The following is a 25,218-nucleotide window of genomic DNA, read 5'->3' on the forward strand; positions in this document are numbered from 1 at the left end:
CTTAGTGTGAAATGTGTTTTGTGAGCAATGCGGAGGGCATTGTTCCAAGTTCCAAATATGACATCGTATGCTTGTGACTGATTATGCACGATTGAAGATGACTATTTTTCAAACTATGATATAGGTTGAGTATTATTCACATCTGCACGACAATCAAAGGAGATTTTTGTGCAATGTGAAGGGCATTGTTTCATGTTAAACCAAAGCTATCACATGTCAAACATCACTGACATCATATACATTTGGCTGATTATTCACGATTGCAGGTCACCATTTTTCACGAAATGGGTGTTTTGGTTGTTGCTGTTTTTTTGTGGGTTTTTGTTTGTTTGTTGTTGTTGTTTTGTGTTGTTGTTTTGGTTTTTGTTGGGGGTGGGGTGGTGGGGGTTATTTTGGGGGTTTGTTTTGTTTTTTGGTGTGTGTGTTGGGGTGGGGTGCATGATCACGGCAGGAAGTTTGTCACTTGTCACATTGAAACGGATTCATTATGTCCAGGGGTGATCCAATGTTATCTGTTATGCACGATTGCAGATCACCATTTTTCACGAGATGAACGTAGTGAAGACAATGTACATGTACATCAACTACAAGAATTACATATTGGATCACCTGCTGTCTTAAATTACTGTCGTTGAGTAGTCTAATGAACAAGACGCGACAAAGTTGATGGTTATGATGATTTATTGAAATCATACACTTGGAAGGAAATTATTCAGAATCATTTACGAGATCATCTTCAATGTTGTAGTGCCACTCTCTCTACAATCGGGTTATCTGCAATAGAAACACATCGAATTATGTGATGTTCCACAATTTGACATAAAATGTTAAACATATATTTCCTGATCTTCTATGGTGGCAATGGTGTCTACCTAATAAAACAGAAACATTTCTGTAAGATTTCATATTCCTTACCTCAATTCATTCCTCAATGTTCTCGATGCTCCTGGCGAACTCTTCCAAACTCACGCTTGTGTCTCCTACATGGAGAAATGTTGTTCAGGTCAGTGACAATATATATTCAGATACACAAGCATTCATCTTCCATCTTGTCAACACTTTCTGACTCATAAAACATATTTCAGTAAAGATTGAATTTGTATAATTGACAGAGTATGCAAAAGCTCTAACCATTTTCATCTGCAAAAGAGAGCAGCTCCGTGGCCGATCGTCTGTCCATTATCGTCTCAGCTTCTGATTGGTCAATTGTTCCATCCATGTTTGTATCAAGGCTTGCCACATCACGTTTGCCTTGAAGGAAAAATAATAATGTTTGGAAAGATACACAGTGAAAGAAAATGATTTCACCTACATGGAACATGAACGGTCTGTTTGTTTATTTGTTCGTTGTTTGTTTAAAACCCTCAGTTACATTCAAGGTATATAACGGTGGTCAGGAGCCGACGGAGTCTGGACCCGACATTAAGTGACTGAATCATGTGACTTGAGCTACGCAGGTGACTATTAATTCTCTTCATTTTGATCTGGATATGAGTCTCAATATGAAATGAACCTTCAAATGTCCGCAGAGCCATTCCATTACACCACGACAACGTATATAACTTTTCAAGCGAGATTCTAAGATATATTTTAAAGCAAAAATCTAACAACATTCCGGTTCACTATGTTTGTTTCTATACGGCACTCACCCAACAACCCAATTGCTACTTTCCCAGCTATTCTGCCAACTCTTCGCCATCGAATACGTCTGAATCTCCAGGCATCAGACTCTGACACCATCACTGTGGCCACAAGCAGGAGGACAAGGAACAAACGCATTGTGGGCTGTACTCTGTAGGGAACATAAATAATCCTTGCACGATTTCAGAATTTTGTAAACAATGAAGTCATGTTAACCTGTTATTATATATATATTCTAAATAATATTTCTATCATAAAGTCACCGAACAAGGAGCATTGTGGAATGTATTCTGCAGTAAACATAAATGAACCTCGAAAGATTTCAGAATTTTCTATACGCTGAAATTTCGTGAAAAATGTCAACTATATGCGTATTACGATGTAATTTAAGCTATATTAACGTTTATAACTTGCCCCAAAATATACTGGGAAATGACGTTTCCTTAGCGTTAGCGTGTTGATAATGCTACGCCACATAAATCTTTCTTACCTGGTGGAGTTCCGATATTGACAATTGATTATCATTACAAATAGACCCGTGAACATCCGGGTTAGAATAATTGATCTTCAGCAACCCAACTTGTCGTAAAAGGCGACTAACAGGATCGGGTAGTCAGGCTCGCTGACTTGGTTGACACATGTTATCGTATCCAAGTTTCGTAGATCAATGCTCATGCTTTTGATCACTACATTGTCTGGTTCAGACGCGATTATTAACAGATCGACACCATATAGCTGGAATATTGCTGAGTGCGGTGTTAAACAACAAACCAACCAATCAAACATTACGAATACCCTTTAAAGCTACATGCACAATAGAATATATGTAACCCTGGGCAGCTGACATTATTTAAAAAGCTTCTGCAAATGCTAAGACAATCAAGACGTTTAGTGTAATAATTAGGGCTGCGCAATATAACCGGTTTACAGGTATTTACCGGTTCAGACATGAAAACGATACGCGTTGCGTTACGCTGATCGAAAACCGGTATTTTGACTTGCATTCGGAAAACTTCGTAACACTCGGAAATCTTCGGATATTTCCTTGTTTCATTTGTGCCAAATACTATTTACATTTTTATTTTGTCATGATTAAAAGTTTTTATTGAAGCTTAATTAAGAAATACAGTTCGCTCCATCACCATGTATAGTGTAATAAAATACACTTTTGCCCTGAACTATTATAGTTAAAGCACGAGGACGCTTGCGTCCGAGTGCTTTAACGTCATAATAGTTCAGGGAGAAAGTGTGTTTTATTACACTATACATGGTGGTAGAGCGAACTGTATTTCTTTTCTAAGATGCCAAATTTAATACTTTCTAAGGATAATTACGATTAATTTAAGGCAGAAAACAAACGGCGGTGTCGGTGACCTAAATTAAGAATCCTCGCACAGGGCTAACTGGCGCGCTGTTCTATTGATGTGTCTGCCCCCCTACGTTAAGACGAACGTTACCAGAAAAAAACAAATGATAAACAGTTTCATGACGGTTTACGTTCGGATTAAATATATTCTCTAAAGTATTTTAATTACATCTGTGATTAACGTAAACCATGTGAACGTCGTATTTCTACTACCAACGTATGTTTAGATCAGTACATCCAGACGAAGCTGAGTAGTCTAGCGACATTCCACGATTGCATTGTGGGAATGTAAACATTGCGAACGTTACCGTGTCGCTGAAAACTTGCGAGTCGAATTGACACATTTAAAACGTCGTAAAACATAAACGTAATGTTTCCACCAGTGATGTTAGGTGAGTGAAGCAACTGCAAACCAAGAAACGGGATGCAACGCAGTAGTTTACTGTAGGAGGCTGTACGAGGCGCCCTGAAAAACTATTATAGTTAAAGCACGAGGACGCTTTTGCGTCCGAGCACGAGCTTTAACGTCATAATAGTTCAGGGCGAAAGTGTGTTTTATTACACCATACATGGTGGTAGAGCGAACTGTATTTCTTTCTAAGATGCCAAATTTAATACTTTCTAAGGATAATTACGATTAATTTAAGGCAGAAAACAAACGACGGTGTCGGTGACCTAAATTAAGAATCCTCGCACAGGGCTAACTGGCGCGCTGTTCTATTGATGTGTCTGCCCCCTACGTTAAGACGAACGTTACCAGAAAAAACAAATGATAAACAGTTTGATGACGGTTTACGTTCGGATTAAATATCTTCTCTAAATTATTTTAATTACATCTGTGATTAACGTAAACCATATGGGGGCAATGAACGTCGCATTTCTAACCAACGTAAGTTTAGATCAGTACATCCAGATGAAGCTGAGTAGTCAAGCGACATTCCACGATTGCATTGTGGGAATGTAAACATTGCGAACGTTACCGTGTCGCTGAAAACTTGCGAGTCGAATTGACACATTTAAAACGTCGTAAAACATAAACGTAATGTTTCCACCAGTGATGTTAGGTGAGTGAAGCAACTGCAAACCAAGAAACGGGATGCAACGCAGCAGTTTACTGTAGGAGGCTGTACGAGGCGATGACAACTGACATGCATCGTGACGTCGCTTACACTGTGACGTAATGTAAAATGGTTCGATTACGAGGGGGCACACTAGAATGGCGCAGTGACGGGAAAACGTCATTCAATTGTTACGTCATAAAAAAACTATACCTGTATTTAAGAAATACACTTCGCTCTACCACCATGTATAGTGTAATAAAACACACTTTTGCCCTGAACTATTATAGTTAAAGCACGAGGACGCTTGCGTCCGAGTGCTTTAACGTTATAATAGTTCAGGGCGAAAGTGTGTTTTATTACACTATACATGGTGGTAGGGCGAAGTGTATTTCTTTTCTAAGATGCCAAATTTAATACTTTCTAAAGATAATTACGATTAATTTAAGGCAGAAAACAAACGACGGTGTCGGTGACCTAAATTAAGAATCCTCGCACAGGGCTAACTGGCGCGCTGTTCTATTGATGTGTCTGCCCCCTACGTTAAGACGAACGTTACCAGAAAAAAACAAATGATAACAGTTTGATGACGGTTTACGTTCGGATTAAATATCTTCTCTGAATTATTTTAATTACATCTGTCATTAACGTAAACCATATGGGGCAATATGAACGTTGCATTTCTACTACCAGCGTAAGTTTAGATCAGTACATCCAGAGGAAGTTGAGTAGTCAAGCGACATTCCACAATTGCATTGTGGGAATGTAAACATTACGAACGTTACCGTGTCGCTGAAAACTTGTGAGTCGAAATGACACATTTTAACCGTCGTAAAACATAAACGTAATGTTTCCACCAGTGATGTTAGCTGCGTGAAGCAACAGCAAACCAAGAAACTGGATGCAACGGTGTAGTTTACTGTAGGAGGCCGTACGAGGCGATGACAACTGACATGCATCGTGACGTCGCTTACATTGTGACGTAATGTAAAATGGTTCGATTACGAGGGGGCACACTAGAATGGCGCAGTGACGGGAAAACGTCATTCAATTGTTACGTCATCAAAAAACTATACCTTTATTGTCTGATAATGTATTTTTTTTCGATTGTTCTAACCGCTAGGCATCTTAGCGCAATATATCGCAATATGAAATTTCTCTGCAATACCCACCCCAAGTAATAATGTAATACTCACCAGAAGTAGACAAATCACAACACAGTAACAATGATGGGATATTCCTTGTATTTATACTCTTCCCTGTGACACTCCTGTGACCCCAGGGTAGTGTGGGCAATGTGTTAGGTCCGTGGTTAAGAGAAGCGTGTAAAAGTGCATATATTGTCCGATCACAAAATATGGCAGTTCACACGTGCTTGGTGTCCTTTTCCGTGAGGATTGTGTTTGATGTCTGTTTGCATCTGTTGCAAGATAGACTGCGGTTCATCACTTTACACATTTATTTTTTTGCATCAGAGCTTGACAGGAGGGGATAATGTAATCCATTAGTCACAGATTATACAACATTCATCTTAAATGTCAGTGGCTAGTATGATTGGTGCTTACGGTTGTGTACTGGAGTAGGATCTGCAACATCTGGCGCAGGAGTTCCGTCCACGTCACTGTCAGCATAGTGGACAGATAAGGTATGTAGAGAGATATTGTGGTTGTGCAAACCAAGGCATGATTGCGATTTAGCAAATCCATAAGCACAGCACACCGAGCAAATGCAAATGACCAACACAAGATGGGATTTACGAACAAGACCAAAAGGGGTGAAAATGAGTGACCAAACACTTCCACAAAGATGGTATGACAACGGCGATGACTTCAACTTCAAACTGTACACAGTGCTATAAAAACAGGTTGGGCAGATCAAACGAGTGAGTGGGTGTGTGGGTTTGGTGGGTGGGTGTGTGAGTGAGTGAGTTAAAATTTATAGTCACTTAGGTAATATTTCAGCCATATCGTGACTAAACAGGGCACACGTTAATAATTCATAATTTATAACATCTGTCGCCAAAGGACAATAAAAGAACTAGAATATCACAGTTAGACACGTAACGTAACTGTTATAGCACTAGCTGTAGATCGCCCGCAAATGAAATAAGAATCACCATACTTGGTAGACAACGGGGACTCAGCTGATGGCGATACTGACAAATTTAGCCATGAATACCATAAATTAAACGAACACATATTCTACTATTAAAACTGCAGTCAGGTTAAATATACTTTCAAGGATGTGGTCTTATTTACACTTTCAGTAGGACAATCATTTCACAATACGTTCCACCTTTGATGATACAGCCACTGGTGTTGATATGTGTGTATATGATACACATCTTTACGACATAATAATTGCGATAAATGCGCAACCAGCATTACAATGAATTTTCAGTCAAATTATTGAAAACTGATTTCTGTTCGTAAAATAATTATCACAAATCTCATTTACGTCTTCGTTTCTAGTCTTTGCTCAAGTGAAGTCGGTGATGACTTTCTTTTGCCCTGTAATCTTTTAATGTCTGGCTAAATTGGAGTACAATCGCCAACGGCTTAAGGGATGGTGTAATTCCAGCTAGGGTCCATGCAGGTAGCAAAAGTACTGTAAACCCCGTGTTCCCTGGTATGGTGATCAACCTTCAGTCGCTGGCGATCTATAGCCTGTTTTTATATTGTGTATTGTCCAAATAGTGTTATTATGTTGCCGACAGGTGTATATAATATACAATTATAGATGTATAATATTTATGAATGTCAAATTTGTTCTCGTCCCGGTATGGCTGAAATATTGCCGATGTGACCCTAAATTTTAACTCACTCACTCAAATTGGACTGTCAGCTGCATTTCTTTAATGCTTTGCGTCATAACTACATGTATGTACGCTGTCTGCGTGTTCTTTCAAGGTTCCTAATAATATAGGACAGATTTGGTTTGGGAATGACAAATTTTACTTTATACTTTAGGAAAGGATTGGAACGTTATTATACGTGTTGTTGTGCAGTGGAAATGTTGGATGGAAAGCGAATGGTAGCGTAAAACAAACCAGGGGGTTGAAAGGAGTGTGAAAACAACTGTGGTCATTTTGGAACCGAACCAGCTTCTCTGTTGTACTAGCGAGCGGACACTCAAAATAGCGAAATGAGAAACAATTACTACAAGAGTTACCAGCCCCTGGCGTGCATCTTATAACCCATAGGTGTCGCATTGATAACATCAACAAAGAAATCCGATGACGCTCAGATAACACCACGACGTTTATTTGAATTTTACGGTAACAAGCATCATATCGCCGCGATGCCGCCGGGGTAAGGTGTTTCCACCCACTTCTCGATTAACTAACAGTAATCTGATGACTCTTGTACATATTAGCAAAGTAACGACGTTGATCCAAGATAAGATAACTCTTGATTGTCTTACATACCGCTAAGAAACAAAAGACAATACGTATATTTCACAGGCGATCGATGCATGGGATACGCCCCTTATACTACTATAGGAACAAGGCACAGGCGATCGATGCATGGGATACGCCCCTTATACTACTATATTTGTAAACGTTTTCTAACATAACACTGTATATACTAACAGTTTTTAGGTTTGGGATATCTAAGATACATGGACTACCTTTAACTGAAATGAAATATTTTTCAACTTAATGATCAATTTCTATTTAAAGGTATTATTCTAAAGGTTACTGAGCCAATGATTGGCCAATACCTCTTTCCCATTGAAAAGTACCCTTTATCATCTGTTCTCTTCCAGGAAACACAACAACTTTGTAATTAAAGAAAGCAATGATGGCCATAAAATTACAAACAAAACAATAAGCCAGAAGACATTAACTGGTTTGTCAGAGTTCTGGAAGAGCCAGGAGTTGTGTGATGTCACATTGAGTGTAAGTAATATGTGACACACATCTGTAGAGTTTTATGTTTATTATTTTATCATATCACTGAAAGTGCTATCAAATGTGAAAAACCCATCTGATAAATTTGGTATCATTTTAACATTAATAAGGAAATGAGATGGAAATTGCTAATTTCAACTTTCCTACATAAATGTGCAGCCTTCTTTCTCCAAACTCTGTAGTCTAATGTGGAGATTATGCTTAGATAGGGGTTTCCTAAAGTGTAACCCATGAAGATCCAGGTTCGAACTTATCTTCAGCAACCCACACTGGTCTTAAGAGGCGAATCGTCACTATATGGCTGAAATATTGCCGATGTGACGTTAAATATTAACTCACTCACTCACTTAAGAGGCGAAGCATCATCATATCCCAATTGCGTAAATTGATGCTCTTGTTGTTGATCATTGGATTGTCTAGTCCAGGCTGGAATATTATTGAGTGCAGCACTAAACAACAAACAAATAAATGTTAGAGGCGACTAACTCTTCTGATACTCTCTAAATACGGACAATAATGCAGTTCATATTTTGTTAAATCTGTCCTCAGTTATATATAAGCAATGTGAGATTTAGTTAGATGATAATATATCTTTCATAATTTCAGGTCAATGGTGAGGAGTTATCTGCCCATCGTCTGGTTTTGGCGCTTAACAGCGACTATTTCCGTGCCATGTTCACAGCAGGCTTCCAGGAATCCCAGACCGGCCTCATCACCATGGACAACCTCAAGATGGATGCTGTACGCCGACTTGTGGAATACATGTACTCCGGTATCCTCACAGGTGGGTGTGATGTGTGTTATCAGTACAGACCCCCATCAGTGTTATAATGCTGTATTTCCTCTGGGCTCTAAACATTTTTACCTTCTGCCTACTATTAAGTCAAAGAGAAAAGTTAGTAAACAATGTTTAGAACAAACCTGCCCCTACAGACATTATACAGTAAACTATATGTGAAGGATCAAAACCGGAGGGGAGGTTTATCAGCCCTCCCCAATTTCCCTCTGCCCCAGGCTTACTTTTTCAAACGAAACCTAGGAGGAGGTTTTGATGCTACTTATGAACCGACCAAAGATATACTTTAGACATAATTTCAAAATTTGGTATTAAATGTTGAAATCAACTGGGATGAGACTGGCAGCCGATACCTTGATACATGCAATGCACATTCTCTGCATGCGCTACCCGTGTCCTGCACATGCGCTGTCTGCACTACCCATCTTGTGAGGAGCACACGGTTCATACTGACAAACAATCATGATCTTCACAGCGATCCTTTGTAGCCTAGTGGATAAAACCGCCAAGCTAGTAAGTGAAGGGTTGCTGGTTCACTGCAGCACTGTATGTTGGAAGTTTTCAATATTGTGATATTTTGCGAACATATTTAGTAACAGCAAGACAAAGTAATATCAATGTTCAAAACCTGTACAAGTAAAATAATTCAAAATCAATGGCTATTCCTCATGAAGACCCCGGGCATTCTGTAGAAAATCCCCAGGATTTCTTAGAAAATGACCGCAAAACTACTTGTGGAGGTTTACTCTGTAACAGGAGAAGTGGGCGAGACAATAGGGTGACGTCACTAGAGGTTTGTAATGTAATGAGCTCAAGGGACCACTACGTTTAGTTCATTATGACCCTTGTAACCTAGATTCATCATGCACAGTTTGGACCCATGAAGATCCTGGTTAAATTGATCTTCAGTAACCCATGCTTGACATAAGAGTGAGTGAGTACTGTTTTACGCCGCTTTTAGCAATATTCCAGCAATATCACGGCGGGGGAACACCAGAAATGGGCTTCACACATAGTACCCATGTGGGGAATCGAACCCGGGTCTTCGGTGTGACGAGCGAACGCTTTAACCACTAGGCTACCCCACCGCCCCTGCTTGTCGTAAGAGGCGACTAATAGGATCGGGTGGTGATGCTCGCTGGCATGGTTGACACATGTTGTTGTAATCCATTTGCACAGGTAGATGCTAATGCTGTTGATCACTGGATTGTGTGGTCCAGACTCAATTATTTACAGACCACCGCCATATAGCTGGATTATTGCAGAGTGTGGCGTTAAACAACAAACCAAACGAACCAAATCATGTTTCTGATCTTTTGATTTGCCTGTAAAGACTGACAGTGCTGCTCTTTTGGGGACTTTTTATGTTGTTTATAATTTATGTAATTTTGTGGAAAAACATACTTTTTCATGTGTTCAAATGCTGATGCACAACTTGTATAGACATGAATAGCATTGCAGTTTGAATATGGTTTTGTAAGCAGGTTAGAGTTACCTGCCTTGGTTGAAAATCTGATATACTCAGAGGCAAAAGTTGTGACAGAATATTTTCATTGGTAATCATAGGTAATGAACTTTTGGATTTGAATCAGAGAATGGTTGAAGAGACAAAACCAGCCTTTTGTGGACATCATCGCCTCTTTCCTCTGTCCTGGTAACGATGTCCATTTGCACTTTCAGCATATGCTTGTAGGGCTGCGCAATATAACCAGTTTACCGGTATATACCGGTTCAGAAATGAAAACGATACGTATTGCGATACTCTGATTGAAAACCGGTATTTTGACATGCATTCGAAAAGACTTTGTACCACTCGGACATCTTCGGATATTTCCGTTTTATAAATTGTTCCTTTCTTTTTTTATTTGTGCCAAATATTATTTACATATTTATTTTGTCAGGATTAAAAGTAATTATTAAAGCTTAATCAAGCATGGTGATTTTGTTGTGTTTTTGCTTTATAAATCAAGCATTAACTCGATTATAAGTATTTTTTTGTTAATATATATTGCAATATGAAAATTCTCTGCAATACCGTGCCCTATATGCTTGTATGCTCAGATATTTACTTGTTCTTAGCATAATTTGTTGTCTTCGGCTTCCAGTCAAGCATTAATTTCAAAAGCTGCTCTTATGGATAACACATATCTGTTTCAGTGACCAGAGACAATGTGCAGGATCTGCTGGTGTCTGCAGACATTCTGCAGATGTCTGATATCAAGAGGATCTGCTGTGGTTTTATTGAGAAGGAAATTGATGCCTCTAATTGTCTAGGTATTATTGCTTACATTGAAAGCTTATTTCATTCATCTGTAGAAATTTTTGATGTCAGGGATACAAATTAGATCTGGGACAAATCCAGATTACCGCAGGTACCGGACATATTTTGTTTTGTTTGTGTGTCTCTCGTCTCCAAACTTAATCAGTAGGAGTGCAGGCCGGCAAAAAACATTTATGAATATATACATTTGATAAAAATATGTAGTGAACTAAGAGTGTAATTAATTTTATGAAATTTTGAAATATCTACTTGGTAGTAGTCTTTTAATTCATTTATGATGTAGAATGATTTGCTTTGCTTCTGAAACAATTTCTTAATATATGTAGACAAAGAAAGATCAAGCATATCAACTTTTATAAAACTTAATGTTTTGTATATAGCCAGGCTTTTTGTATGTCAGATCATTTTTCAGTGCAGATTGAAGAAGCTGTTTTTTACGACAGGTTTTCTACTAATCAGTATGAGACAACAGTGTCCATACATGAGATACTATCGACATGATGCTTTTAAGTCATTTATCATAAGTTGTGACAACTGAGTGTAAACAGAAATCAGTCTTATTTTCATGTGAACGTGTTTGTTTTAAGGTTTATATGTTATAGCAGTGTATGAAATAAGGCCCGTCCGACCGCCCGAGATGGACTAGATTTCTGCCGGTCGGTCTAATTTTACAGCTAGCCAGCCCGATGGACGGGTGAAAACAATATTCAGATAACGTGTCCACTGGCACTGTCTGTTTAGGATTTAAGAAGGACTGGTTAAATCTCTTCCTGTCTGGCTGGCTTTTGGGCTTCTTTCATACACTGGTTATAGCTTACGAGAAATTTGCATGTACTCAGTAAGGTAGCTGTGAAAATCTTGGCACTAATATTTCTTTATGCAATGGGAAAGTATCCACATAACATTTCTTGAAGTCAACATATATACCATTCCAAAAAATTAGGGGATATTGGATTTTCAAGATTGATAAAATGCAAATGATGAAGAGAAATTAAGGGAAAATGTGACCATTTATTCCATTCCTTTGGAAATGTTTCATCTGTATGGATATATATTACTTTTTCTCATGCATTGGCATTGTCTATTAGTATGCTCGAAAAATGGAATATCCCCTACTTTTTTTGAATGGTATATGACTGTTCCTGGAACATTCCCCATAGGTATCCAGGAGTTTGCAGAAAGTTTTGAGTGCACTGAACTCCAGGTCAAGTGTGTTCAGCTGGTCAAGTTGCGATTCCCTGTCGTCTCTAAGACAGAAGAGTTCCTGGCACTGAAGACCGAGGCACTCATCAGAATCCTGCAGTATGAAGACTTGTGTCTAGGTAGGTCAGACTCCATTCCTTCAGAATCTTCTCTCATGTAAGATGGTTAGGTCGTTAAATCGTGTTAGTCTTTATTTGCACTTACGAGGCCACAGGCCTATAGTACATGTATACTGACTATATTATTATTAGGCAGTAGAGAGTACCCCAGATAGCATTCCAACGTTGGCCCAACGTTGGCAATGGCTTTGCCAACATTGCCAATGTTGGGCCAACGTCCGAATGCTATCTGGGACATTTCTCCTGTGTAGAAAGGCATGGTTGTTAAATAGTACACTTGGTTTACAAATTTCATTATTAAGAAATAGGGCCAATGTTGAGGATGGAAAACTAAAAATTGGTTAAAATCTCACAAAACGGTACAGTTTTTTGTTGCATCTTCAAAAATAGATCCATACTTAGTATTCGTTGTTTTTATGAATGGAATATCTTAACATACTACTGTATGTTGACGTGAAAAGCCATATAGTTAAATGTGTTTATTTTTTTTGTTCACAAGTATTTTTATCACTTCAATCCCAGTAGAATTCCACGGGGATATATCCTCATGTTATGTGTCTACTTCGCACCCTTTAGAAACATTCATTTTCTCGCTAGTCACATGAGCAGATGTAAAACCTCTGATAAAGACAACTTTACCTTAAAAACAAGCCAATATTTGAGTATTTACTATATCTGAGTAGTGAATGTAGTACATGTGTATAGCACAAATATACACTGCCATCTGAAAATGTATGATGTCTGAAAACATGATTCAAGGGTTTGGGAAATCACAATAACATCCATTACTATATTCATAAAATGTTAAAATGTTTTGCTCTTTGTTTTAGTATTTCTGATCTATGGTGTATAGTACAGTATCAGAGCTCCAGATAAGATTTGGCTCATGTGGGTACTGTACCCACTGTATTTTTTTGGAGTGGGTATTATGAATGTTGAGTGGGTATTTCATTTTCCGTTACCCACTGCTTTCAAATACGTGCGTATTTCAGTCATTTTACTCACCTAAGTATTATGTCATTGAGTAAGTTTACTAAGCAGGTATGTTCTGCCTTATGTCATACCTAATCAAAACCAACTTAAATATAATGGAAATGATTTCATAAAAAATCACTAGTCCTGTACTGACAGTACAACACTAGTCCTATACTAACAGTACAACTTGATAGCAATCATGTCTTTTTCATTACGCAAGCGATGTTTATAAATATATTCCGTACGCATTTGTTTTAAACTTTTTGCATATGTAACATTTTAAATGCGTAATCGGTACACAACAATTATTTTTCAATGCATAATTGTAAATTTTCTATGCGTATTTTACCCGGATACGCAGCTTATCTGGGCCTCTGCAGTATTAAAAAAAACCTGCTGTTAAAGATCAGGGTTAATGAAACATTAAATTTTGTAATTTTCAAGAGTATTAAGCAAAATTATTGTCATTTTCGAATATAAACAAACTTCGGATGTTGATCTGTAATTTTTCGTGAACACATCTCAACTGACTATAAACACATGTTATAGTGTACAGCGATGAGCCAGCTGTCACAATAAATGATGGACTGTTCCCTGTAGTGTTCAGATCAATTGAAATAATTAAAGATTGGTCGTAGTGACCAAACAACCAAGCGATCGATCACGTTTTCTCATAATCGAACACAACGATTTTGCCACTACTGTTTTAGTGTTTGAAACACTTGACGATGGAACATATGTTAGAAGCTGTCAGTGTCTGAAAACCTGTTTAATTTTAGAAAACTCACTTCACTGACTGAAACATTATGGCTGCATATTTCTTAAAGACTCCAGGATGTTTATGTTCATGATATATTAGTAGCAAGTTGGATGTGAAGTTTGCCAATGAAATTTGCGCAGTTTCTAAATACATAAAAAACAACAGAGACCCAGTTATACTTATCTGCAATAACAACCTGAAAAGGAAAATCTGAAATTTTTTCGATGATTGCTCATTTGTAATCATCAATTGTGAGATTTGAACCAATTCCTAACACTACTGTTCCCCACACTTCAGGATTTTCTGGTGAGGCTGTCGTGCTTGAGGCCATTGTCAGCTGGATGGAGCATGACCCAATGTCCAGGATCCTGGACTTGCCAGACATTCTCAAATACGTGAGACTACAGTGTATCCCAGACAACCACCTGAGTCGATTCAAGAACAGCGCAGTAGTTGTGGAAAACCCAGGTAGGATATTGTTGCCATGACACCGGTTTTGACAAATTTAAACATGAAACTCATGCAACCGTTGTCATAACCTTATGTTGCAAGATACAGATTTTGGTGGTCGCCAAATTCAAATTGAGTGAGTGAGTGAGTGACTTAAGTTTTACGCCGCACTCAGCAATATTCCAGCTATGTGGAGGCGGTCTGTAAATAATTGAGTCTGGACCAGACAATCAAGTGATCAACAACATGAGCATTGAACCAAGCAATTGGTATACTTGATATGTCAACCAAGTCAGCGAACTTGACCATCCGATCCCATTAGTCGCCTCTGACGACAAGCATGGGTAATTGAAGATCAATTCTAACCCAGATCTTCACGGTTCTCCCAAATTCAAACACTGAAGCAGCAAATCTCTAGAACCAGATGTGCCCCATAGTCATGAAAATCATGACTATATACTTGTTACTATTAATATTGCTTGGCGACTGGGACCGCCTCCATGGTGTAGTGGTTAGAGCGTCCGCCCGGAGAGTGAAAGGTCGCGGGTTCGATCCCCGACCGCATCATACCAAAAGACGTTAAAATATGGTACTTGTTGGTCCCTGCCTGGCGCTCGGCATTAATGGGTACAACAAGGACTGGTCGGCTTGGAGTCAGTATAATGTGTCTGAGTGGGGTATTCATGCTTCACTGCGGCATGGTATCTCAGTGGGCAAGCACTATAAACCCAGCTTCAGTCTGGGCTAGTACAAGCAGCTGCACCTACACATACACACGCATGCACGTCAGTCATATGAGCGAAATATTCTCCAGCGTGGCGTTAAACCCAATTTCACTTCACCTTGGCAACTGGTCATTTAAACAACAAACAATCGAAACCAAATCTTACTCTGTCATGTTTCTAACTCAGATGTCAGGTTAGTCATTGAGAACCAGCTCAACTCCACTGGAAGTATCCAGGACAAGCGCAAGGCTGTGAAGTTCGTCTACAGCATTGGGGGATATCTGCAGTCTCGCACAGGGCAAGTTTCACATACTGGCAATGCTGGATTTCCAAATCTTTTATTGAAGGAGATAGGACTTTTCAGTTGCTTTTGAATGGATGTGTTTTAACTGAGGTTGAAGTAACTGATAACTTTTATCTTCCTACATAATGCTATTTAATGGGGTCCTCGTAAAATTGAAGGATTAAAAAAGATTGTTACATCGTTAGTCCCAATAACATTATAGTATATCCCCATTACATGACAACTGGCTAATTTTGTCAGCGAGGCGATGGAGCTTTAATATTTGGACATTGTTTTAATTTATGGCTACCATTGTCTACTACAACTACTAGTGACTTTTGAATCCTGTTGGAGAATCATGCAGGAAGCAGAAAGGGTTAGGTATTAGAACAGAGGTTATGAGAAGATTTTGTTTTGTTTTGATAACTTTTATTGCAAAATTTAATGGGGGTTCTGTCGGATAATAACATTTCAGTCAAGACAGCTGGATAATATATTTGGACATTGTTTTAATTTATGCAATCATGCTATACAAAGGTTAAACACAATAAATAACTTTATAAATGCATGTGTCAGACAGCAATAATATAAAAATGCATTCAGATCAAAAAACACAATAAAAACTTTATAAATGATGTGCTTCAAAAAAGCGACATACATCGTTTTCTTCAAGAGAAGCTTTATTAGATACCTACCTCATAAATATTGAGCAGCTTAAATATGGAATATATTTTTTCTTGATAGAGGCAAACTTGAGTGGTGAAGATAGATCACTTTTGTATTTCCCCTATGTCTTACGTTTAAAATTGTGTTGCGTTTATTTACCGTATGAATATAAAGTCAGTAAATATTTCAGGCCATTGTGTCCGAGATTGAGGTCAGTGGAGCGTTACGACCTTCGCCAGAACAGTTGGGACAATGTAGAGAACATTCCAATTCTTGCATCCAGCGTTCAAGCCTTCAACATCTATGGTCGACTGTTCTGTACAGCGTTCGAGTTGACAAACTCTCTACAAATAAACCCTGACACAGAACATGCCGGTTTCTTTGAATACGACACTCTTCAGAACAAATGGCACGATGCGACAGAGTGTTTTTCATCCGAAGCAGTAAACGTCTTACATGACTGTCTCAGGAAATCAGGGGCAATAACTCTCTGTCCTTCTTCTAACAAACTGTACACTGTAACAGAAGCAGACGTCAAGTGTGTTCACATCGAGCTGGAGGACGGAGACTTGGCGTGCAGGAGAGTGGAAACGATGCCACAGATTGACTTTTTCAAAAGTGAATCGGACTGTCGGTCCAACTACGCTGCTGTTGTGTGTCAAGGGAACCTGTATGTGATCGGCGGGGATGAACGCTTCTCACAGATGGAGATATTCCCATCGGCCATTGTGTGTATGTTTGACCCAACAGAGAACAAGTGGGTGACCAGGGCTAGCATGATGGAACCAAGGGCCAGATTTGATGCAGTGGAGATGAGTAAGTGAGATCACCTCCTTAAAGTTTGTTTGTTTGTTTGTTTGTGACAGCTGTCAGTAAATAATCCACTTCTGGCGAGACAATCCAGGGGTTAACATCACGAGCATCAATATGCGATTTTGGAATTCACTGACCATTGACCATTACTATGTTAGGCTGATCCAAAGAAAACAGTAGCATGGAGGGATGTAAACAACTGCCTTGAAATTATTATGAAAAAGGTTTCAGTTACAGCGACATTTGAACCAAGTTTACTCGTGTCAGCTTGGCCTATGACAACAAATTAAATTTTTCTTACAGCACCCTTAAAGTAAATTTTGGTGATTATGGTGACTTAAATATGAACTAGAAAAACCCAGTTCACTCGCTCACAATTTCTTGGGGCTTAGGGCCATGGGGTTGCCTAGTGGTTAGATCGTTCACTCGTCAAGCCGAACACCCGGGTTCCATTCCCCACATGACAGAGTAAAACTAAACTCACTCACTCACTGATTTGGGTTTAACATGTAACATACCTCGTAAGGATGAGAAAGCCGCAATAACTCAGTGCGCTTAGTGGCTGCAAGAGTTGCATGATGCCCAGGGAGTTGAGATTGATAATGCGATGTGCCGTTGAGATTGACACCAAATGATCAAGGGAAAAATTACAAGCGCCTTGAGCATGTACTAGTTGCGTGGATATGTGCGTTATATCAATATCCTATAATAAAAAACATCCTCATTGATTTTGGTTTTGCCATTCCTCAGACGGGTACATTTATGCTGTGGGTGGGTTCAACAACCGACGTCTGCGCAGCGTTGAACGTTACGACCCACGCTCCAACTCCTGGACGTATGTCACAGCCATGAACAAGGAACGAAGTCATCTGAGAGCAGTGGTGCATGATGGGAAGATTTTTTGCTATGGGTGGTGAGTGAAAGAGTTTCTTTCTAGATTGAAGTGCTGCAATAACTCAATATGCACCTAATTGTGAATCCTAGAAACTTCTAACTCATCTGCCATGGCAGCCATATTGGAAATACCTTTATGGCCTTTACTGCTTTGTCGTTTTGGTTCAGAAATGAACTTTGGTTTGTTCTGTGTTTGTTGTTTAATCTACATTCAGCAGGTGTACGAAGAGAGGACATTTAGTATATGGGTTCAGTGTATATGTTCTGTTTGTTTAAACATTCAAAATTATCACCTTGATTTGACTTTGAACTTTGCCGTTATGGTAAACTGAAACTTCCATTATTCAGCCACTTTTGTACATACTGTAATTTGGTGTTTGAGTGTGGTGTGTGGTTCAGTTGATCGGTCTACGTATCCAAGTGTCTTATAGCGTGGTGGCTGATTGGAGGGTATTGTGTGGGTCATTAAAACATGGCAGACGTTATGTGAAGGATCAAAACCGAGGAGGAGGTTTTGTTGAAAAAGTAAGCCCGCGGCAGAGGACTCCAACTTCTGAACCCACCGAAGATATACTTTAGATATGATTTTAATATTGGGGATGTACTGTTGAAATCAGCTGGGATGACACTGGCAGTCAATACCTTGCCTTCCACGCGTGTCCTGCACGTGCACTGCACGCACTACCCATCTTGTGAAGAGCAAAGTTATATCAATCTTCAAAACTTGAACAAGTAAATAATTCAAAGTCAAGGGATATTCCTCAGAAAATCCCCGGGCTGTTCTGAAGAAAATCTCCGGGACCCAGGCAATTGTGTAGAAAATCCCTGGGACACAGGCAATTCTTTAGAAAATCCCCGGGATTTCTTAGAAACGAAACTGCCTGTAGAGGTTTACAAGGTAAAGGGAGAACCTGGCGAGATATTAAAGTGACATTACTGGAGGTTTATAAGTATAGGATAAAACATGACCCGCGGGCATTATCAGGAGTAAGGATGTTTTCCCGAGAGAACGCCCGAGGGCATTCCTCGAGGGAAAACATCCTTACTTCTTAATAATGACCGAGGGTCATGTTTTATCGTACTTATAAACCGACCAAAGATGTACTTTAGATATAATTTCAATATTCGGTATTTACTGTTGAAATCAACTGGGATGAGACTGGCAGCCGACACCTTGCCTTGCACGCACAATGCACGTGCAATGCTATCCGTGTCCTGCAGGTGCGCTGCCCGCATGACCCATCTTGTGAGGAACACATGGTTCATGCTGACAAACAATCTTATTCTCACAGCGATCCTTCGTAGCCTAGTGAATAAAACCGCAAAGCTAGTAAGCAAAGGGTTGCAGGTTCGAAACCAGGTATCAGCACTATATGTTGGAAGTTTTCAATAAAGTGATATTTTACGATCGCGTTCAGTGATAGCAAGACAAAGTTACATCAATCTGCAAAACAAGTAATATTGCAGTAATATCCCGGGGCAGAGGGACAATATTTAAGTAATGCCCCCTGATCGACGGCCATCGGGATATGACTAGAAATACTACCTTGCAAGAACAAGAGTGATGTCACTGAAGTGAAAATGTGTGCTTTTTTAGGTGAATAATTGAATGCAATTGAATAACTACCAATGTTCATAAACAATTTTGTCTTTTGTAGGAAAGTCCTATTCATTCCGTCTAGGCGGGGCTCGCAAGGTGCTGAACAGTTGTGAAGTGTATGACCCTACAACAGATACGTGGACCTTCACACAGCCCATGAAGCAGGCCAGGTGTATGTTCGGTGCAGTTGTGTTGTAGCAGCCCTGGACCTCCACACAGCCCATGAAGCACGCTAGGTGTATGTTTGGTGCAGTTGTGAAGGAGCTACCCTGGACCTTTCATGTGTTTTTACTATTATTTCTCAATGAGACACAAGACATATTGTAATAGCTGAAGACTGTGATGCATTTTAGATCTATTTTTGTGATCTATTTCAATCTTAAACCACATGATCACTCATACTTAGTCTGTAAATAACAAGAATCTTAATAAATGCTCTATTTATCATAACAATTTTGTTGTAATATTTTGGGGATAAAAAGGTGATTTCAATCTGAAGGTATGGTCTGTAGATTGGATTTCTCTTAATTTGGTTTTGACAAAAAGGGCAAGAAATTGTATTACAATAGCAGTGTGTGTGTGTGTGGTACATAAACCTTTCAAGGTTTTCCCCACAGAGATGATACCCGTGAAGGTCCGGGTTAGAATTGATCTTCAGTAACCCATGCTTGTCACGAGAGAGGTGACTAACGGGATCGGGCGGTCAGGATGCTTACTTGGTTGACACATTGTATCCCAATTGCATCGAACGATTCTCATGATGTTGATCACTGGATTGTCTGGTCAAGACACGATTATTTACAGACTGCCGACATATAGCTTGAATATTGCTGAGTGCGGCGTTAAACAACAACCAACTCTAAGTTTAGCAGCTGTTGGTGTATATTCGAGCCATATCACCATCACAGGGGCCAACTTGCTTCATACTTCACGACCCATGTTATAATGATTAGATATTGACAGATAACATGTCTCCATAAAATGGCCATTCATAATTTATGGCCAGGGGGGTTGATGATTCTTTTAAGGGGGGTCACCCATTTTGTTCTTGGGGTGTGTGTGTGTGTGTGTGTGTGTGATCAGCAATTTTGTACACATGTACTAGGGGAGGTCAGTAATTTTGTACATAAAAATACTACAATATTATGCTTAAAAAATATTGGGGGTCATTGATTTTGTACATGATATGCAAGGGGTCACTTTCTTACTTTGTATGTAAATTTTTTTTTTGGGAGGGGGGGTCATTCACATTGTACATGCTTCTGAATAAAAATCATAATCACACACCCCTTGCCATAAATTATGAATGGACCCTAATGAATTTCTCGTTCAACCATTCCAAAAATAGTCCACCACTGTAGCTGTCATGGATGATCAGTCAAGTCATTTTCAGTCTCGTGACCTTGGGAGGAAAAAAGCTTTTCTGACAGTAGTCTGAATTGAAAAGCAGATTCACGCACAGGCATGTTGTGAGTGAGTGAGTTTGGTTTTACTCATCATACCACTTTGTGTTTCAGCAATATTCCAGCAATACCAGCCTCATCGGTAACGTTTCCAGGTTTTTCATCATCATACCGTGCTCGTGTGTTTCACTGGAATGGTGAGTGAGTGAGTTTGTTTTACGCCGCTTTTAGCAATATTCCAGCAATATCACGGCGGGGGACACCAGAAATGGGCTTCTCACATTTTACCCATGTGGGGAATCGAACCCGGATCTTTGGCATGGCAAGCGAACACTTTAACGACTAGGCTACCCCACAGGCATGTAAATCACTATATAAGTGACATAATCATGATAATAATAACCACAATTACAAGAATATCATATAAAACATTTATTGACACAACAATCTTTCACAGTGTATATTTACATTATTGCACAGATGTGTCAACGGAACACCATTCCTCTTGGAACAGCAACATATGCATGGAATATCAGCCACCAAATGAACGCATATGAGATGAACACATTGGAGCATAAAATAGCTCATGAAGTCATGACAAGGGAGGTAACTCTGAAAGACAAGTGGATACCACCAAACATATTTGTACATGAGAAGCATCATGAGTATCACAATAGCATCAATAGATTGCTGGGAAACTTGGAACCATTAAATACATTAGAGTAAAATCTGAGCAAATCAACACTGCGACAGATGACAAGTAACTTATGACAGTGTCTGTCCTGGCTTCTGTTAATACTTCAAGGGTTTGCACACACATCTTTCCCCCCTCATTTGTGAAAATAAATTTACATACAATGCAGCATTTCCCTATACATTTAGTGAAATAATACTGTACAGAAGTCGCCTGAACTTGATACCTCATGTTTGTATCAGTGTTTCTTAAATCCTACCACTGCCTGATATTGAGTGAGTGAGTGAGTGAGTGTAGTTATACTCTGCGCTTAGCAATATACAGCATTATCACAGCGGGGTACACCAGAAATGGGCTTCATACATTGTACCCATGTGGGGAATCGAACCCGGGGCTTTGGCGTGACATACGAACGCTTTAACCACTAGGCTACCCCACCGCCCTGATATTGAAGCAGGGTGTAGAGTGGATGACCACAAGGGTATAGTACTACGTAAGATTTGAAGTGCAATGCTACCTAAGGATCTAAGGTAAAGAAGATGCTAGATTCATTCTTGATGAAACTAGGCTGTAACTTTTCATTTCTTCTAAAATTAAGATCATCAAGATCATATTTGCCTCAGAGATATCAGGGTCACTGACATACAGAGGCCCAGATAAGCTGTGTATCCGGGTAAAATATGCGCATAGAAAATTTCCAATTACGCATTGAAAATCAATTGTTGCATACCAATTACGCATTTAAAATGTTAGATACGCAAAAAGTTTAAAACAAATGCGTACGGAATATATTTATAAAAATCGCTTGCGTAATGAAACAGACATCGATTGCTATCAAGTTGTACTGTTAGTATAGGACTAGTGATTTTTTATGAAATCATTTCCATTATATTTAAGTTGGTTAAATATGACATAAGGCAAAACATACCTGCTTAGTAAACTTACTCAATGACATAATACTTAGGTGAGTAAAATGACTGAAATACGTGAAATATGTGAAATACGCACATATTTGAAAGCGGTGGGTAACAGAAAATGAAATACCCACTCAAAATTCATAATACCCACTCCAAAACAATACAGTGGGTACAGTACCCACATGAGCTAAATCTTATCTGGAGCTCTGGACATACTTCCATAAACCAGTGTAAGTGTGCTGAATATTCTAGTGGCCCAAACTTTACGTTAGAATTTCAACAACCACAAGTGGGCTTTGAGGGGACACTTTACCTTACATAACATATAACATTAGCAGGTTAACACTGGCATGAGAAAACACCAATGAAACACAGTTTGTGGATGTGTTTTTGTGTAGTTCAATGGCTATCACACGGTTTGGATTTTCTCAGATTTTACTCAACAAAACACTAAATATTCACAGAAACATATGATTACTGAAAGACACAAATGGTCAAGACTAAAATATCTGCCATAAACACTTGACATATGATTCACAGTCTCATGTCCTTAAAATGCTTTGATAGTGTTGAATACTGCTGCCTCAGCATTTTTTCAGCCATTTGCAGCCATCTTGTTTTTTTAAAAATGAAAACAATGTTATATCCAAGGAATCAAAAGAATACAAACTCTAACATGAAAGAGACAAAGAAACATCCTGAAAATCCAATAGACAATTGCTTTCTGGGAAAACTTACTTGAAATCAAGCACAAAACTACTAACAGAAAGAGGTGAATATCAGTTTGTAAAGGTTTATAGACAGACATGTGTCCTCAGCTTTGTGACAAGACAGATCACTCGTGGCCATTGCTTGCCTGCTTGGAGAAAGAAAATACAATCGTACACTTGGTTCCTGGGTTGTTGTTGGTTGTTTTGCGACAAGTCCATGATACTGAGAAGGGAGAGCTTGCACAACGTCATTTTTGTACCAAGACCATAATAACTCCCATACTTGAACATGGAATGGCAAGTCTTAGTGCTAACCTCATCTTACCTTAAATACAAGGACACTAAATGACAAGTCAAATATATGGACACAGAATGACCAGTCTTATGGCTAAGATCACTTTGCCTCTAAAACTTATCAATAGCCTTAGTACTAAGACTGCTCCATGGGTCTTGGACCTCTTCTGGAATTGAGTCCACAAAGCCTAGATATAGTGTTAAGAACCTCTAGGCTACCCCATAGCCCCCTTAACAATAGCCTTAGTACTAAGGCTGCTTCAGGGCTCCTGGACCTACTCTGGAATTGAGTCCAGAACCAGCGTTTAGAACTTCTGTGCACAAAGTACAGATCTGTGAATGATAAATACACTGAAGCACAAAAGCAAGACACACAATTGTACGGCAGAAAGACAATTCATAAGAGAAAAATATGTATACCCAATATAGGAATTAGTAGAGAAAGTACATAAATAGCCAATGAGTGAGAAACAAAATTTGTTCCGATGCCATTTTGAAGAGATATTCAGTTGTATTGCAGCCAGTCTGTTTAACATGGGAACATGCCCACAAGTCTCAGATATCTGATGCAATCCACAAAACCTGGTCATGGTGCCAACAGTCCAGTGGTCAGAAAATACATGGAGAGTCTGCAGTTGTTAATACTGGACATGGGATGAGATATGCAGCATGGTGATAAGCAATCATTAGGCCACTGCCCCACGAGACTACTATATACAGTTTTGTTTAATATACTACACATCAAAAGTTTAGACTCAGTAGTGTAAATATAGCCACTTACTTCAGGCAACTGTTCTAAACTACATTTTGCAAAATATTCCATAGTAAAGGTACTGTTGACACATGAACTGATGAATTATAAAACAAATTCGTAACGTTGAAAAGATTATTGTCACAAGTTCAATAAATGATGAAACTTGGAGAAAATTGGCAAATTCTTAACAAAAGTTTACACCAAAACGCAGCTGTTCACATGTATACACAATATTTCCACATAATTTTCAGCAATTTGATGCGTGATCCTCCTGCAATTCATCTGCATAAGGTTTGCAGTTGGTTCCCCCAAGTTAGTGGAGAAATTCATCTTCGATGTAGCCATATAGATAATACATGACATATAGTGAGTGCTTTAAGTGAGTCTAAACTTTTGATGGGTATTACATAAAGACGTTGAATGGCATTTAGAAATGATACACATAAGGGGGAGAATTCATGGATATCAACCTAATTTTCATACAGAACACAACGGATCATTCTCTTCCCACAGAAGTTACTTGTCATATCTTCCTACGAACCTCTGTTCTAATACGGCCATAATTCCCGGTTCTCGTAAACCCCAAGCGGCAAAAAGTCGCAACACGAATTATCTCCCTTCTTTTTATCCAATCACAACACGTCTTACGTTATTTAGATCCAGCTTGACTAATACAAACAAATGTGGGGCCACAAATGTCCCCCATCTGCAGGGAATTGTGTTGATGTGACACACAAGACATTAAATGGCTAGCTTGTCCGTTGTCAACGAGGGCGATGGAGACGCCATTGATCCGCCATTACATGACTGAGTTCTGTCTAGAAGAAACGTTTGTGCATCGGGCAGGGGAAGAGGTTCTAGTTTTCCCGAAGCATACGGAAATTACCGAGGCCTTGCGAATGA

At 39.1% G+C, this 25,218-nt stretch overlaps 1 protein-coding gene and 2 long non-coding RNA genes across 5 annotated transcripts; 1 reads left to right on the forward strand and 2 right to left on the reverse strand.

Moving 5' to 3' along the window:
* Window positions 1-663: 663 nt before the first annotated feature.
* On the reverse strand, window positions 664-5,386 carry LOC124256971. Its single transcript, XR_006893151.1, has 5 exons — window positions 5,262-5,386; window positions 1,650-1,792; window positions 1,132-1,251; window positions 916-980; window positions 664-774 (listed from the first exon to the last, which is right to left on the reverse strand). It is a non-coding gene; the product is annotated as an uncharacterized LOC124256971 (long non-coding RNA).
* Window positions 5,387-7,252: 1,866 nt separating this feature from the next.
* Window positions 7,253-19,993, forward strand: LOC124256955 (kelch-like protein 20). 3 transcript variants are annotated; one of them, XM_046690915.1, is made up of 10 exons: window positions 7,253-7,376; window positions 7,834-7,966; window positions 8,585-8,762; window positions 10,932-11,048; window positions 12,216-12,377; window positions 14,410-14,580; window positions 15,474-15,585; window positions 16,427-17,052; window positions 17,800-17,962; window positions 19,602-19,993. In XM_046690915.1, exons 1-10 carry the CDS (start codon window positions 7,366-7,368, stop codon window positions 19,654-19,656), a joined length of 1,728 nt encoding a protein of 575 aa, XP_046546871.1. In that variant the 5' UTR covers window positions 7,253-7,365; the 3' UTR covers window positions 19,657-19,993. The 3 variants fall into 3 exon arrangements, with proteins under 3 accessions (XP_046546871.1, XP_046546872.1, XP_046546870.1); XM_046690914.1 differs by lacking the exon at window positions 7,253-7,376 and adding an exon at window positions 7,500-7,621; XM_046690916.1 differs by lacking the exon at window positions 7,834-7,966 and having other exon boundaries at window positions 7,260-7,376.
* On the reverse strand, window positions 8,168-25,116 carry LOC124256959. The gene is made up of 3 exons (XR_006893144.1): window positions 23,445-25,116; window positions 11,553-11,558; window positions 8,168-8,178 (listed from the first exon to the last, which is right to left on the reverse strand). It is a non-coding gene; the product is annotated as an uncharacterized LOC124256959 (long non-coding RNA).
* Between the last annotated feature and the right edge of the window lie 102 nt (window positions 25,117-25,218).

This window comes from Haliotis rubra, unplaced genomic scaffold (assembly GCF_003918875.1).
Source record: "Haliotis rubra isolate DU_JTF1 unplaced genomic scaffold, ASM391887v1 Scf645, whole genome shotgun sequence".
Classification (NCBI taxonomy): Eukaryota; Metazoa; Mollusca; class Gastropoda; order Lepetellida; family Haliotidae; genus Haliotis; species Haliotis rubra.